The following is a 15705-nucleotide window of genomic DNA, read 5'->3' on the forward strand; positions in this document are numbered from 1 at the left end:
TTTGGATGAGAGAAAATTGCACGGTGTGAAGCGATCAGCTTTTAACCGTGCCTGCTTTAAATATGCCAACAGATGCTGGGTTTGTTAATAATCACTCGCGCTCAATTGGTCATCATCCGCGTAGTGGTGGGTATTAAATGTGGATATCATTGTTGTCGAGAGAGGGGGGCTGACTGAGTATATAAAGTGGGCGGCGTTTAGTGATAGACAGTTTATATAATGAGCAGCACGGACACAAAGCCAGTATAAATACTGCAGGACGCAAGAAACAAGTCTTCATTCACGAATTACGCGAGAAGCACGAGGATACCCAACAGCGCGATGCTGACGCACAAAGTTTAGAACCAAAACAAGACATTACCATTGACACTAAACACATCGGTGTGCTCACTGTGGAATACTAAACATGCTCCGTGGATATCTTGAGACGAAGAGGAATAAGACTGGATGCTGATTTCCCAGTTTCACCTTCACCTTTTGGATAACCTGGAAATTAGAAGTGCTCCTGCACACTGAAGTGCCGTGCAGGGTGGACGCGCAGCGGGATATACCTTTTTACTCTTCGGCGTTTGTTTTCATTGCACTCTCTTACATTGGAATAGGCTCTTTCGGGGAATATAATCGTGGGTGACGCGGCTGCCCAGGAGAATCGAAAAGAATGGCAGCTTGGCTCACCTTTCTCATCGCAATTTTCACGACCGTTTTGACGCAGGTAAACATCCCAGGTCCTGTGGAAAGTCAGCAGGACCCCGTTCCTCTCAATTGTTTCTCGAGAGCATTTTGTAAGTAAGCCAGTGTTTGCTTTGCAATGTTGTAACGCGTGTAATTTTTCCCTTCAGATATTTGGATCGGGTGTTTTCGAACTCGACCTTCACGAATTCAAAAATTTTAAAGGCTTGCTCGCAAATGGCAATGCATGCAAGTCTGAATGCAGGACTTTCTTCCGAGTTTGCCTAAAAAACTACCAGGTGGTGGTGTCTCCAGGTGACTGTATCTTTGGAAGTGCCATAACGCCAGTGCTGGGGACAAACTCGTTCAGTATCATGGGAGGTGGCTCTTTCAGCACACCGATTCGACTGCCGTTCAACTTTGGCTGGCCGGTGAGCTCAAATGCAACTCCTATTGATCGCATATGATCTGAAACATGTTTGCTGTTTATTACAGTATTACAACAGTTTATAATGCAGCCAGGTTCAACATGTGCAGAGTAACAGTTTTGATTCAATATTTTGATCACTTTAATTGCGGTTATTAATTTATTTCTGCTTCTTAAAGATTTTATAATGCTGTTATTTTTTATTTAAAGGCTACATCCTCTCATGTTTTAATAATGTATGTAATCGTGTGTTTTAGATTTTAAAAAAGGCGAAAATCTAAATGTCTCTTTCCTCCTAGGGATCATTTTCATTGATTATTGAGGCTTGGCACTCACCTTACTCGGATCAACCTGTAGGTAAGATTCGTTTTTGTCCACTAGAGGGCGACACTTCGATATTGTACAAGCTTCTCTTTTAATTAGAACGTTTCATATAGCCTACTTTTTTTGTTTTGTTTTGTTTTGTTTTTTGTCTACAACACTTCATTAAACCTTGGCAAGCTGTATTCAGCTCCTAAGAAACATGTTAATTGAAAAGTTGTAAATTTGTATTGCATTTTCCAGTTGCTTCAAACACCTTTGCATTCTCATGCTCGAACACAATTGAACTTCCTTTGGTTTATTTTTGGCGTGGGAAAGCTCAGTGGGCTTTGGTGAGAATACACAGTGCTTGCCAAAACCATCCGACTGCATTTTCCTGTATTTTACACCTTTGTCTGTCCCGCCCTGTAGAATGGGATAATACCATGGGAATATTTTGCTTAACTCAAAGGAAGAGGAAGTTTTACTCCAAAAGACTCAGCTCCCCAGAACTTTAAGTTGGGCTACATTTTTTCCTTTGAAGACACTTTCAAAAAAGAAAACTATCACACCACGCTCTAACCTACAATTTTAATTTAAGCTTTTCAACCTGAGAAAAAGAAAAAACAAGAAATCAAATAATAATTCAGTTATTTGCCTAAACACAATCTTCTCCTCTGTTTCTACAGACACATACAACCCTGACTTGCAGATAAGCTTTTTTGCCATTCAAAGAAAGTTGGAAGTAGGGGCTGAATGGTCTCAGGATGTTCAAAGCGGGAAGCAGACGGAGCTAAGTTATTCTTACCGGTTCATCTGCAGTGACAATTACTACGGCGACAGTTGTTCCAAAAAATGCACGCCCAGGGACGACCGTTTTGGCCACTACACCTGCAAACCAGATGGGCAGTTATCCTGTCTCCATGGCTGGAAGGGGGAGTACTGCGAAGAACGTAAGCAATCAGAAATCACAATCCACTGGACTCTTGTCTTGAAAAGTGAGGCTTTGCTTAGGTGTGAGCTCTGTGTCTTGCTCATCCCACTAATTTACAATGAATAAAAATATTAGAACATGTCTGAGTGATGTAAACAGTGCTGTAAGCGACCTCTGGGATCACCCTTTTAAAAGGAATTTGCATAGGAAATTTTAGAAATGGAACAACCAGAATTGTGTTTTGTGGCCTCTAGCATAAATAAACTCGCTTTTAAATCTGTAATATATATATAATATATATATTATATAATAATATATATATAATATATTTGTGATACAGGCTAATTGCGATGTGCAAATCAGTAATTAACTAATAAATAACATTAAGAGTGAATAAGTGTTTAAATGAATATTTAATATGTAATATCAAATAGTTAACAGGTCAGTGTTTTGTCAATGTTTGTCCAATGATGACCCTGAGCATACTGTTGCAACGGTTACCTCTTCAGGCCATACTGTTCCCGCCTTTATTAACTTCTATTATTTGGGTCAATCACACACAATTTTGAAATGAAAACATTCTATTTATATACAAGTAAAAGATAAAATGTACCTTTAAGATTGGGTTTGACTTTGTTTGATAGTAATGGGCCGGAGAAAATACAAACAGCGTGCTGAGATGGTTATGGGTTTGATGGAAAGGAAAGCATATGTTTGCCGACTGTATTCATTTGAGTCTTGCGTGTTCTGCTTTCGGCTTTTTCTTTGTACTGCTGTAGTTTCTCTGAGAATTCACGGTGTTGATCAGGGCGCTGACACAGTTTGTGTATACTCTAAACGCGCGTGCTTGGTAATTTAATCCTGCACGAGCGTCATGGCAAGCACGCGCTGAGTTAATCGCGCCATTATTATCCGCCACGCGCCACGAAATTGTAGTCCCCATTGTTGCGCTCCAGCGTAGCAGCTGCAAATATGGTTCGCACAGACTACAAACAACAATAGGGACAGCTGTCCGTTACTGGGATAGAGCATCTGCTGCGGTCTAACCAGCAGTTCAGTGCAGGTCGGTACCCGCTCAAAATCAATGTCATACACGGCTCAACACAAGCAACAGTAAATTACCCACATCCAAAGCATTGACCTCGCCAGACAGGTTCTGTACAACTACTTACAGCGAGACAGATTTATTTGGTTAAGAGCCATTCACTATGCTCATAATGAACAAGTAGTCCTACTAAACTTGAGTTTATTCAAAAGCAGCTGATATTAAGTTAAAGCCACAATGCAATTATGGATGCTCCTATTGGAAAATGGAGTCAGATCTTGGAAATAGATGTGTAGGGCAGTTTCTGCCATTTCTGTTTTTCGTTCAGCTACAACAAAGTTTTATACAAAGTCAGTCACATGTATTCATTTATTACATCTTTGATAAGTATGAACCTTCGGATTTAAAGTTGAAGTTGTTTTTTTTGTGCCACCGTTGCAAAAAGAAAAGTTACCTGAGGACTGTCATTTGTTCGGCAAACAGGTAGTTCTGCCCAAGCCTGGCTAAGACAACATTGTTATTAAAGACCGAATAAGGTGTTCAAACAAAAAAAGTTGTGTTTTGGTCCACTATAAGGCTTACTTTTTAATCAATGCATATTAAGCTGGTAGAGGACAAATTATTTAACATGGGGGAAATTACATATATCACCTTTAATAAGTCAAAATAACTTTGAACTTTTCATAACTATTTTTAACCCGTTTTCTAACAAAGAGCTTTTTCTTTTAATGCAGCGATCTGTCTGGAGGGATGCAGTGAGGCGAATGGCAATTGCTCCAAACCTGGAGAGTGTGTGTAAGTATACATGGACTGTGTATGAAGTGTGGAATATTCCTTTAAATTTTTGTCTTTGCATACTTGCATAGTCTATACAGTATTTGCTCTGTTGTAATTTTCTGACCTACCTTCAGGATAAGCCTTAAAATGCAACATATTGTTATTCAGCTTTTGTCATTTAATGAGTTTCGGCAGCAATAGTTTGATGGAAAAAATGTCATATGTTAATATCTAGTTTAGTGGGGTTTTAAAAACATTGTTTGTCCTGAACCATATTAAACCAATTTTTTTTTTTTTTTGCATATTTGTGTATTGCAGGTGCAGAGAAGGATGGCAGGGTAAACTTTGCACAGAGTGTAGGAAATATCCAGCCTGTAAACACGGCACCTGTCAGCAACCATGGCAGTGCAACTGTAAAGAGGGCTGGGGTGGACTGTTCTGTGACCAAGGTAAGACTAAACCCTGAACAGTTACAGTAGCTGACTGAATGTCTCACTCTTCATTGACCTCAGTGTCATGGTAATAATAGAGCTTACGGCACTTTAGCTCATTGCTAGTTTAAGACTGAACAAGTAGATCTGTGACTGAAACATTGAAAAACATCGGTGATTTACACTGATGCTGAAAAATGACCCTTTCTGACATTTTTTATTATTTCTTTCAAAACAGATTTGAATTTTTGCACACATCACAAGCCATGTGTGAACGGAGCCACATGTACGAATACAGGTCAGGGCAGTTACACCTGCACCTGTCGGCCTGGTTACACTGGGGTCAACTGCGAGCTTGAGGTGCGCGAATGTGACAGCAGCCCATGCAAGAATGGAGGTCTTTGCTTGGTGAGTCATTATTTTGTGTCATTCTGACTCAATCTGAGTATATGAATTTGATTAAAACCACATGCATTTAACGAGCTTATTGTTTTTGTACTGTTATGTTAAATTGGAATGGAATAAACAAATGAATTCATCCTCTTCACAATAGACTTTAAAGATACTAAAATCACTCAAATATGCAGATAATCTTTGATATTAAATGACTTTGCAATTTTATTATCTGTCCATGTCAGAATATTCATTATTAATGTTTGGATAAACCTCAGGCTTAATCATTGACCATGCTATGACCTTATTAATGGATCCAAGCATCCATTGAAAAGCCTTTTCTCAACATGTAGAATTACTGTACAAACATAAAACACTGCAAATGGGTCCATAAATAGCTCTATGAAACATCTGCTTCCTCTCTCACCCTATAGAATCTTGAAAAAGGTTACATCTGCAACTGTCTGCCTGGCTTTGAGGGCACTCACTGTGAACACAGTCTGCTCACCTGCGCAGACTCCCCGTGCTTTCATGGCGGTAGATGCCACGAGAAAGACAATGGGCGTAGTTACGCATGTGACTGTCCCAGAGGCTACACGGGTCTGAACTGCGAGAGAAGAGTGGACAAATGCACGACTCTGCCGTGTGCCAATGGTACGAGAACGCATCTTTTCTGCCTCTAACTTTTACATTTAGAAATGTTGAGGATGCAGAGATCCAGATGGCTGTTGCAATGCATTTCTATGTAAAATTTGTCACTGACACCTGTCCCACTGATCCACAGATGGCTTGTGTGTGGTCCTGGGGGGCGTTCGCATGTGCAGCTGTCGAGCGGGTTTCACTGGCCAGCGCTGCGAGATCAATATCAACGACTGCGCAAACAACCCCTGCGCTAACGGCGGCACTTGCTACGACCGCATCAACGACTACGTCTGCTCATGCGCCCCTGGATACGAAGGCCCCAATTGCGATCGGCCTTCCAACGCCTGTTCGTCCAGACCCTGTCTCAACGGCGGCTCCTGCGTGGGCATCCCAGGGAACCCACCCGCCTGCTTCTGCCCCAGCGGCTTCACCGGAGCCCACTGCGAATACTACACTGTCACCGCTCCTGTGACCAAAGAGGAACCCCAAGATCGCTTCCAGTGGGCCGCAGTTTCTCTAGCCGTGGGTTTGGTGGCTCTCATCGTTATGCTTTGCATGGTGGTCATTGCCCTGCGCCACATTCACAGGCAGGCATCTAGAGAAAGGACTCGAGGCGAGGCAATGAACAACATGTCGGAATCACAAAGAGACAACTTGATCCCCACCTCCCAGTTGAAGAACACTAATAAGCAGGTCAGCCTGGAGGTGGACTGCACACCTGACAAATCAAATTACATACACAAGAACTGCCACTTGGACTACAACTCATCGAAAGAGTTCAAGGACATTGTATCCCAAGAGGACAAAAGTCATAAATACGAAAAGTGTTTAGAAGAGAAAATACCATTGAGTAGAATGTGCAGGTAAGAAATGGATTTCACGTCACTTTGATAAACAGAGGTGTTTGGTTGAATTGAATTTGCTTTATTATGCTGAGGTCATGCTCCATTAGAGTGCCACCCAGTATATTAACCTTTGCACTTAGCACTCGCAGGGCGACCGTAATACGAACATCAATACTGGTTAAAAGAAGTTATCCGCAACACACATTTACACGCTCGGACACGGATTTTACTCCCGGGCCCTAAGGCATTGACAGCAAAAAGCATTTTTACCACATTAAAAGATTTTTATTGATTTGGACCGCACAACAAAAGCGCTTTTTCCTCTTACAGGAAATTTTCTTACATCAGCCTCTGTAAACAAAGCAAAAGAACAAAACACTATAAAGCGAAAAAATGAGCCGAGCACATTCACCCCCATCTCAGCACAATAAATAGCCACCCCATGTGCTTTTACTTTGTGTTAACATGAAGCGTGATTTGTGTGTGCAGGGAAAAGCCAGAGTGTAGGATATCAACGATATGTTCCCCAAGGGACTCCATGTACCAGTCTGTGTTTGTAATAGCAGAGGAGAGGAGTGAATGTGTCATAGCAACTGAGGTAAGGAGGATCATCTCATTTCTTAATATGTCTGCATGTTTAAAGCAGGAATCTGCTGGCCATGTTCAACATTTTATCATTCTGTCAGTGGTTAGTCTACTGAACAGAGGCTTGTTAATAGAGAAAAAAAGTGATAAATCTGCCATTTAGGCCACTAAATATTCTACTGTATGCATTTCAAGTTGTAATGAAACTATTTTATTCTTAATGTACATATTGAGAGCAATGCATCAATTCCAAAGCATAATCGAAGCCTCTGCTTTTCTTAACACAGGTATAAATTACAGGCTGATGTCTATGAAGAGAGGAGACAAAAACACAATCAAAGCAGAATCTTTTTCTGGATTGTTTACAAAAATACGTAGAGACTGGAGATTTATATTGACGTCCACTGCTGCACTGAGAAACTTGAGAAACTGGAGAGAGCAGAGTGCTGCTCATCGAATGCAATAGTTTAGTTTTATGTTGAAGAAGTGTTTGTGTACAAAACGTGTACAGTCCTGGATGATTTCTGAACTCTTCTGCTACGGTATGTTTTTCCCCCGTGGGCTGAAAGGAAAATGGACTTCTTCGAAAAAAAAAAAAAAAAGATTCTTTTGCGGTAATCATGGACATGTTGTCCGCCAAGTAATCAATAGAAGGTGCCAGGGACTTCCAAACCTTCAACCAGCATTGCCAGCTATGCAAGAACGAGGAGGGGAGCACCAATCAGAGAGCTAACCCAAACAAATCAACAACGAACGCTATGAATGTCTGAGAAGAAAAAAAACTGCTAACATCAATCATTTAAAAAGACTTTTTGCTCTCCTCTCTACAATAAGATTGTAAAGCAGCTAAAAATTCACAAAAAAGCCTTAAAAGAATTAAATAGAGTGCTATGTTTGTGCCCAGGGTCTTCTTGGATTGTTTTTTGATAATTTAATCAACATGGAAAGAAAAAAAGAAGAAATGAAAAATAACTTGCAGATCTGTGCCAGCAAGATCCAAGAGGAAGTTAAGTTGACTTCTTTTATGCAACACGGCCCACGAGTACAAGACAAGAAATGGACAGAAACAGAAAAACAAGCGACTGCTCACCACTGACTGCCTATAATTAGTTTTGAGAATACAGAACCAATAATGTAATTTTTTAAAAAGTGATTATTTCCAGAGTTAATTTAATAATGACACACTGCTCTTTATATGTTTTATACTATTATTTTGTATATAATGCATATTTATAAGAAACCAAACATCTGAAGAATAAAAAAATGTTAATTCCTTCAAGCTATTTTGTGTTCGTGATAATTTCACATTTGTGTGTTAATTATAGAAATACAACACATCTACAATTTGGTAAACAAATGTGCCGTTTCTTTACATCTCCATCAACTATTTTCTCTCAATCCTGAAAAAAAAAAAAAAAAAAAAAACTCACAACCCCCTCCTTCCCCTTCCCCAGTTGTAAATTGGCTTGAAATTTAAATCCGTTGCCTCGGATACAGGCCCCTTGAGCTGGAAATTCTGAAACAAAGACAGGCGAAGAGTGCAAACGACAGAGAAGCGGCCCCTCCTCAGAAAACCGAAACAGATGCCCCAGGGTGCAACCTTGCCCTGCCATAAAAACAGCGGCATATGCCGCCCCTCTCACCAGGCACATCATGGCGCTGCTCTGCAGAGCACCCATAAAGAAAACACACACACTTATCTACAGACGCAAACGAGTTCCAGCTCCGAGGGCCTCAGGAGCCATCTCGATCCCCAACAAAAGAATCGACTGGAGCTGTGCACGTGGCCTTGGCTCCCACAAATGGGTTTCAGTGGCATTATGCACTCCAAACATGGAACGAATAGGAAAAAAAAAAGGAAGGTTTTTATTAAAAAAGATTTCAATTAATCAAAGACCCTAATGGCCTGCCAGAGCAGAACAGCCTGTACAGAATCCCCTGAAGGGTGCAAAGGTCAGCTAAGGCTTGATCGGCAATTTAAGTTGTTAAGTAGTTCATCATAAAAAATAAGGCCATTTGGACTTTCATTTGATGTTCAGCTCTGAGATTCATCCTTCCCATCACCCTGGCCAAAGTCAATATTATGAGACCCCATGCAAGGCAGCAGAGGGCCATGCAGGAGATGCATTTTTGAGTTTAACTAAGTACTAAACCAGAAATGGTTTATCAGGAGGTCAAGCTCGGGTTTCTTTCCATTCCAAAGAGCAACATAATCAACAACCAACAACAAATCTGTGCCACGCAAACACAGTCCACACACACATCCTGTTCATCCGGGTCGTCTAAGCATCCATGTCTTTGCATCTGTGCTTGGATCAAAAGGACACTTAGGAAGAATAAACACATTTCGGAAAGGTTTGGAGAGCATTTCCGTTAGTGCCCAGAGCTTTAAACACTTATTATCACTGCAATATAGTCTTGCGCTAAAGCTTTCACAATGCAACCTGTTACCCGAACCCCTCCCTGCCACAACTGCAAGTGTGTATGTGTGTGCGCGCTCTGCTCTTTGGCCTCTGGGTCTAAATCGCATGGCCAGGCATTCTCATTGTGTTATAATCACTGCATCCTGTTTGTGACCCAGTGACATCATTTCCTGTTTCCTGTCTGATTAAAAAATGCAGAACATGCCGGCACTGGCCAAACGCTTTTCTCACGCATCTCTTTCTTTCTTCGTTCTCTGTATTTGTACGGAACCCGAAAAGTTTCAGGAAACAAGCTCATAACAAACAAAAGGGGAGGGGGGCATCAAATCAAGACTATTGATTTCATTTCTAGAGTATTTTGAAATCTGGGCTATGGAATGTGAAAACATCCTTGATAGGAGGATGCTAAACATTCATTAGATTTTGACACGGTCAGCCATGTGCAGTCAAAAGAGTAAAATGGGTAAACAACACAAATGAACTTTTTCTGAACCTGAAATTGCACTTAAGGCCTTCCTAAAACAGCGTTCATATGTGATACTAAAATGTACGAATTAAAACACATGGGCCTGATTTTACAGACAGGGCTTAGACTAAGCCAGGACTAGGCAATACTTCAATTAGAACGTTTAAGTAATTTTTATTAACATGCCTTAGAAAAAAACATTACTGGTGTGCATTTTTAAAACAAAACAGAGGCACTGATATATTTTAAGACCAGTCAGTGCAAGTTTCTTTCAGTTAAAACAGCTCAGATTACACTTTAGGCTGGGACTAGGCTTAAGCCTTGTCTGTGAAACCAGGGGTTTATGTCCAAAACACAGCTATCATGAGCCAGAAATCCAGGAAACCCAGAGGCCCTCCCTCTGAAATTTCCTTTCACTAACACTAGATGTCACTAAAATGCCCATGAGGTTTGTACAGCAACACTATAATATAGTATAGCTGCAAGTTTCATTATTTAAAACAACAACAACAACATTCTGTTGTCTGTTGCTTATCACACTGTTCTTGACGTTCTATTTTAAAGGATGAATTTAGTGAACATTTTAAATATTTAACCATGTAACAAAAAGTATGAACAAATTAAAGTAATTCTCAAAAGACTAACACCAATGGGACAGTTCACTAAAACAGGTTAATTGTCATTATTTACCCTCCTTCATGTCGTTTTAAAAGAAAATAAGAGAAAATAAAGTTTTCAAAAAAAAAAAAAAAGAAGATGACATTCTGGAGATCTGTTTTTGTCCATACAACTAAAGTCAAAGTGTTGTTTTGGACCCCATTCACTTTCATTCTATGGACAATAGTTGGAACATTCTTCAAAATATCTTTAAATACGATGAGATATTTATTTTTAAAAATCCACATAATTCCACATAATAAAGAAAGTCATACAGGTATAAAGAACATGAGGGTGAGTAAATGCTAACATTTTTCCATTTGAACTATAAATAATAGAAGAAGAAGAAGAAATAATTAAAAGATCAAAATTGCATAAAAATTGATGATCAAAATAAATATATAATTATCAAACATTCTCATCTATTAGTGAACCAGTAAAAAAAAAAAACCTTTATGAAATACACCATGTCTGAACCGTTCCCTGCATTTTATCATGTATGGCAGGAAGAATGTTTAAGTGCACCATATATGTGTGCATGGGGCATGGGAATGTATTTTTCCTAGAGTTTGGGTGTGCTTATTTTGGGTGCAGATTTCTTGGTCTCCACCCTATAGCAAAGACCATTCTCCGCAAGACATGGTCCATGTGTGTTTTTGTTTTTGGACATTTGACAGCAGTATGTTCCTGACTAGCTGAAACTGGTCATCAACATAGCATCAAACTAACATGAGCCAAGCAAGCAGCCTGAAGATCTGAACGTCACACATTTTTAAAATATTGAGCTTTGTCAAATTACATATCAATTATAGTATAATAACATTGATTAAGTTAAACATTCAATCAATTATGCTAATAAAACTTTCAGTAACTTGATCAACACCCAAAAAAAGTATGGTTTTAGAAACTGGTTAGTAACGGCTAAAAAGAAACACGCAAACAAATGTCAAGTACAACACGTGCAATTCACACAACCCTCTTTCCATTCTACATTTGTCATTCATATAAGGTCAGTGGGGGCCTCGCGTGTCCGCACCTAAGGTTACTGCACTGGAGAAAGTAAACAGGCTGTCCCGTGAAAGGTCTGGTCTCTGGAGCTCCCCCGTCTGCCTGAGCTATAGGCAGAGAAAGGCTTGTGCATCATGCAGACTTTTAAGGAGCTTACATGTGCTTGTATCTTATGATGCCAGCTAATACCTCTATTTATAGATAATCCTATTTTAACCAAAGAAGAGCCTAAGCTATGCTAGAAGGAAATGTCCAGGGGTGGCCAGGGGAAGAGGGGTGTTTTGTTTATCAACTGAAATAGGAGCAATTTCAACTTTTTATAAGATAAAAATAGCAGCAAAAACATCAAATACAACATTGTCTATGATCTAATTGTTTGAAATTTAGTGATTAATTTCCCTGTAAAAAAAATGACTAACAGGCTTGCAAAAATAAAATAACATGGATTAGCTAATAATAAACTATCCTTTCTGTTAACATCAGAAAAATGTTACATCTGCATTGACACAGAGTGAATATTACATAAGTCACTATATAGTAGACTAATGGCCTGACAAACTCATCAACCTAAGACGTAAATCCCAAACAGAGCTGACAAAAGAACTGTGACACTCCTGAGATCACAAGTCTGTCCTGCCTATATTTCTTCATAGTTTGATGATGTTGTCATGTTGTTATTCTCAGGCTGGTCAGATATATAACACACACACACACACACACACACACACACACAAAAAAAAAACACAAAAACAACATTAATCTAATAAGACTCTGAATCTTCTAGACAGACAACAGGTCAGTACATAAATATTTGTTTCGCTAAGAACATGACGCAATTCTAAGGACATTTCTGAATTGATTTCTGAATTCTTTCTGAATTTATGGTACTGATGACCTTAACTTTATCATAATATGTAAATAATCAGAGTGTGAGATGTAAACAAAATAGAGATAAACGTGGTTGAACCTGTCCAGAATGTGGCACTGGATGTCACAGGTTTGTAGAAGGATTAGAAATGTATGAAAAATTGTTTGTGTACTTATTGGAAAGGTCTGAAATATGTCACGTTATCATAGAGATTACAGACAAAGGAGATCTAAAATACAAGCCGATGCCATAGCTTAAAAGATCTTTAGGAAGAAACTAATCTGTCTCAGCAGTCATGATAGGATAAAACTGAATGGAGATTTCTGAAGGATGTTACAGTTTCTGGTGGCAGTGAAAAATGCATTTAATATTTGACTAGACTACTGTATTTAAAATAAAAAATAGAATTTGTGGACATGCTTTGTAACAGCATCTTGATTTCTTTATTATATTATATTATATTATATTATATTATATTATATTATATTATATTATATTATATTATATTATATTATTATTGCTCTGAGATGCTGAGTTACACTCTAGCATCCCTGTGCGATAGATAAATAGACGGATGTTATATTATGTTTTCATATATTATGTTCAATTGTAATATATGAATTATTATATCTTCCAATGAAGACTCTATCGAGGTCAGATCGGCTACCTTGTATGTGCATTCAGCAGTGTTTTCGTGTCAAATAACATTCTTAGAAGGTCTGATGCAATAGGCTCAGTACGTACTGTTCCTGTCTCGCCGCTTGAAACGCTTGTTTCAAGTTGCATCAGCCGAACAGACTTTAAGAGACAGATTTTCTGACGAATGAGCGGGAGAGCATTCTGCGACTGACGTCTGGCTCGCCTATGAAATGAAACAACCTCTCACGTTTTTTCCTGGTTCGTGAGCCTATCAGATAGGTATGCGCTTATAGAGTCACGGCGAGATGATTTGATTGGATAGAAGATAAAACGCCCCGCCGTATCAAAGCTGTGATTGGCCAGGATTTTGAGCAGGATCAGATACGCCCATAGACACCGTCGCATATTATAGTCCGCTTCAAGGGAGCCTACAGTTCATCATCCGCAGAGGAGGAAAAACATCACGGCAGTCTAGGGTGCTTCAACGCAACGGTTGAAAGGCTATTTCCTCTGACTTTAAAGTGTCGTGTGATTGGCTAGGTAGAGGTTTGGTGGTAAACAGCAGGCTGGCCGGTGAGCTAGCAACAGCTTTTGTGTTTTATTCTAGTTGATAGAGCCGAAGAGGCCAAGATGGAGTTTTAAGGCAATAATGCGGTAACTGCACGGCATCGGCATGCACCAGGCAAAGAAAAGCGATTTGCGGGACTTCACCATCACAACTGCCAAGCAGTTGGGCTCTGATACCGTCCGCGGTATAGCCGTGAGCCAACCGATACCTCTCCTGCTAGACCGGAGGAAGCTAACGCTAGCCAGTTAGCCTGTGGGCCCATTTATTTAGCGCAAAGCAGCTGTTACATCAAAGCGTAAACTACTACTCTTTCTATCCTCGTACCATCCTGTAAAGATGAAACCTCAAGACATCGTCGCTGGAAAATCCAGTCTGTGGATCTTTGGATACGGCTCGTTGGTTTGGAAACCAGACTTCGTGTACAAGAGGAGCAAGATCGGTTATATTAAAGGGTACAAGAGACGCTTCTGGCACGGGGACAATTTTCATCGTGGAGATGATGAGATGGTGAGAGTCTTTATTTCTACAAATTTTTAGTTTTCTTAAAACCGTATAACTAAATACCTGAAGAGCTCCTCTATTGAATCTCATTGACCCTTGCGTATTTCCATGACAGCCCGGAAGAGTGGTGACGCTCATCGAGGAGAATGACGTAAGTGGAACTTCCGCTTTTAGAGGAACAACCACTGATCTATAATATATTCTAATAATAATATAGATCAGTGGGAACAACGCTATGAATAGACAACCGAGAAATACCAAATTTTGTGGGCGTAATAAGTTTGATTATACTTTTTTTTTTTTCTTGCGTTGTTCCAAACCTGTACTGACTGACTGATTTCCGCTTAACACTAAAGATAAGTTGAATGACAGCCAGTCTCCATTTACTTAAATTGTATAGAAACAAATAGATGCAATGAAAGCAAATTGTGACTGAGGCTGTCATCCTGCCTAACATTTTTTATTTCGGCTGGAAGAAAGTCATTCGTGTTTGGAACAACATGAGAGTCAGCAAATTAGAATTATTATTTTTGAGTGAACCGTATCTTTAAATACACGTTCCCCTCGCTATATGTGACTAAACTTGTGCTTTCATACACAGGCGTGCACCTGGGGTGTTGCTTTCGAAGTGACTGGCTCTCAGGTCGAGGAGTCTCTCAAATATCTGAACGTAAGGGAGGCGGTAAGAGGCGGCTACCTGACCCGGGTCGTGGATTTCTTCCTGCAGGACACGAACCAATCACCTGTCCAGGCTCTGGTTTACATTGCCACGCCCGACAACCCTATTTACCTGGGGCCTGCCAGCACAAAGGAAATTGCTGCTCAGATCGCTGTGTGCAAGGGCAAGTCGGGCCACAACACTGAGTACCTGCTACGCCTGGCAGAGTTCATGAGAGTCAGCTGCCCCAATGTGGATGACCCTCACCTGTTCTCCATTGAGGCAGCTGTTCTCGCCACCAAGAGACCCACATTGATAGCAGGCTAGACACCTGTATCTTCTGTAAAACATTAAATGGGTCAACATTTAGTCCAAACACTATTAAGGTCCTAGCATTAAGTTATTGTTGCCGTCCTTGAGGTGTGATTGTGATTTAGTGGCTATTCAAATTTTTTCATTCTTCCTATACCAAGCTGGTAAAACTTACTGTGCTACAGTAAAGATACTGTATTAAGGGAAACATGATATTTTAGACTATGTTGTTATTCTATAGTGTGTCGTCTTGCATACTGTCAGTTCTCATTGTTTTGTGCTTTTGACCCAAGTACATGGTGCTGTAGTACAAATGCATGCTTTTGTGACAATGTATTGCCAAAGTTTGTCCAGTTCTAAAGCTATTTGCATTTTTGTTTTGAATATGTGGGCATGAAATCTCAATACACTTCCATTTTGATTTGCACTTAAACAGAATACTGTTAAGCCATTACAGTGGTTTTCCTTTTGCACATTAAAAACCTTCAGAGAACCTGTAGTCGTTATCTGTGTTGAATACATGTAAGAATGATGTTTAAACTTTAGAGAACAAAATG

General features: G+C 39.8%; 2 protein-coding genes across 2 annotated transcripts; both read left to right on the plus strand.

Moving 5' to 3' along the window:
• Positions 1 to 243: 243 nt before the first annotated feature.
• LOC109072150 (delta-like protein 4) lies at positions 244 to 7373 on the plus strand. Its single transcript, XM_042746471.1, has 11 exons — positions 244 to 712; positions 840 to 1100; positions 1396 to 1453; positions 2086 to 2349; positions 4110 to 4170; positions 4471 to 4601; positions 4822 to 4991; positions 5411 to 5630; positions 5761 to 6481; positions 6953 to 7061; positions 7336 to 7373. The coding sequence occupies exons 1-11, from the start codon at positions 659 to 661 to the stop codon at positions 7339 to 7341; spliced, it is 2055 nt and encodes a 684-aa protein (XP_042602405.1). The 5' UTR covers positions 244 to 658; the 3' UTR covers positions 7342 to 7373.
• A 6143-nt stretch (positions 7374 to 13516) lies between these two features.
• Positions 13517 to 15647, plus strand: LOC122140914 (glutathione-specific gamma-glutamylcyclotransferase 1-like). The gene is made up of 3 exons (XM_042746254.1): positions 13517 to 14184; positions 14294 to 14329; positions 14780 to 15647. Exons 1-3 carry the CDS (start codon positions 14014 to 14016, stop codon positions 15161 to 15163), a joined length of 591 nt encoding a protein of 196 aa, XP_042602188.1. The 5' UTR covers positions 13517 to 14013; the 3' UTR covers positions 15164 to 15647.
• The last annotated feature ends 58 nt before the right edge of the window (positions 15648 to 15705 follow it).

This window comes from Cyprinus carpio, chromosome B20, assembly GCF_018340385.1.
Source record: "Cyprinus carpio isolate SPL01 chromosome B20, ASM1834038v1, whole genome shotgun sequence".
Taxonomy (NCBI): Eukaryota; Metazoa; Chordata; class Actinopteri; order Cypriniformes; family Cyprinidae; genus Cyprinus; species Cyprinus carpio.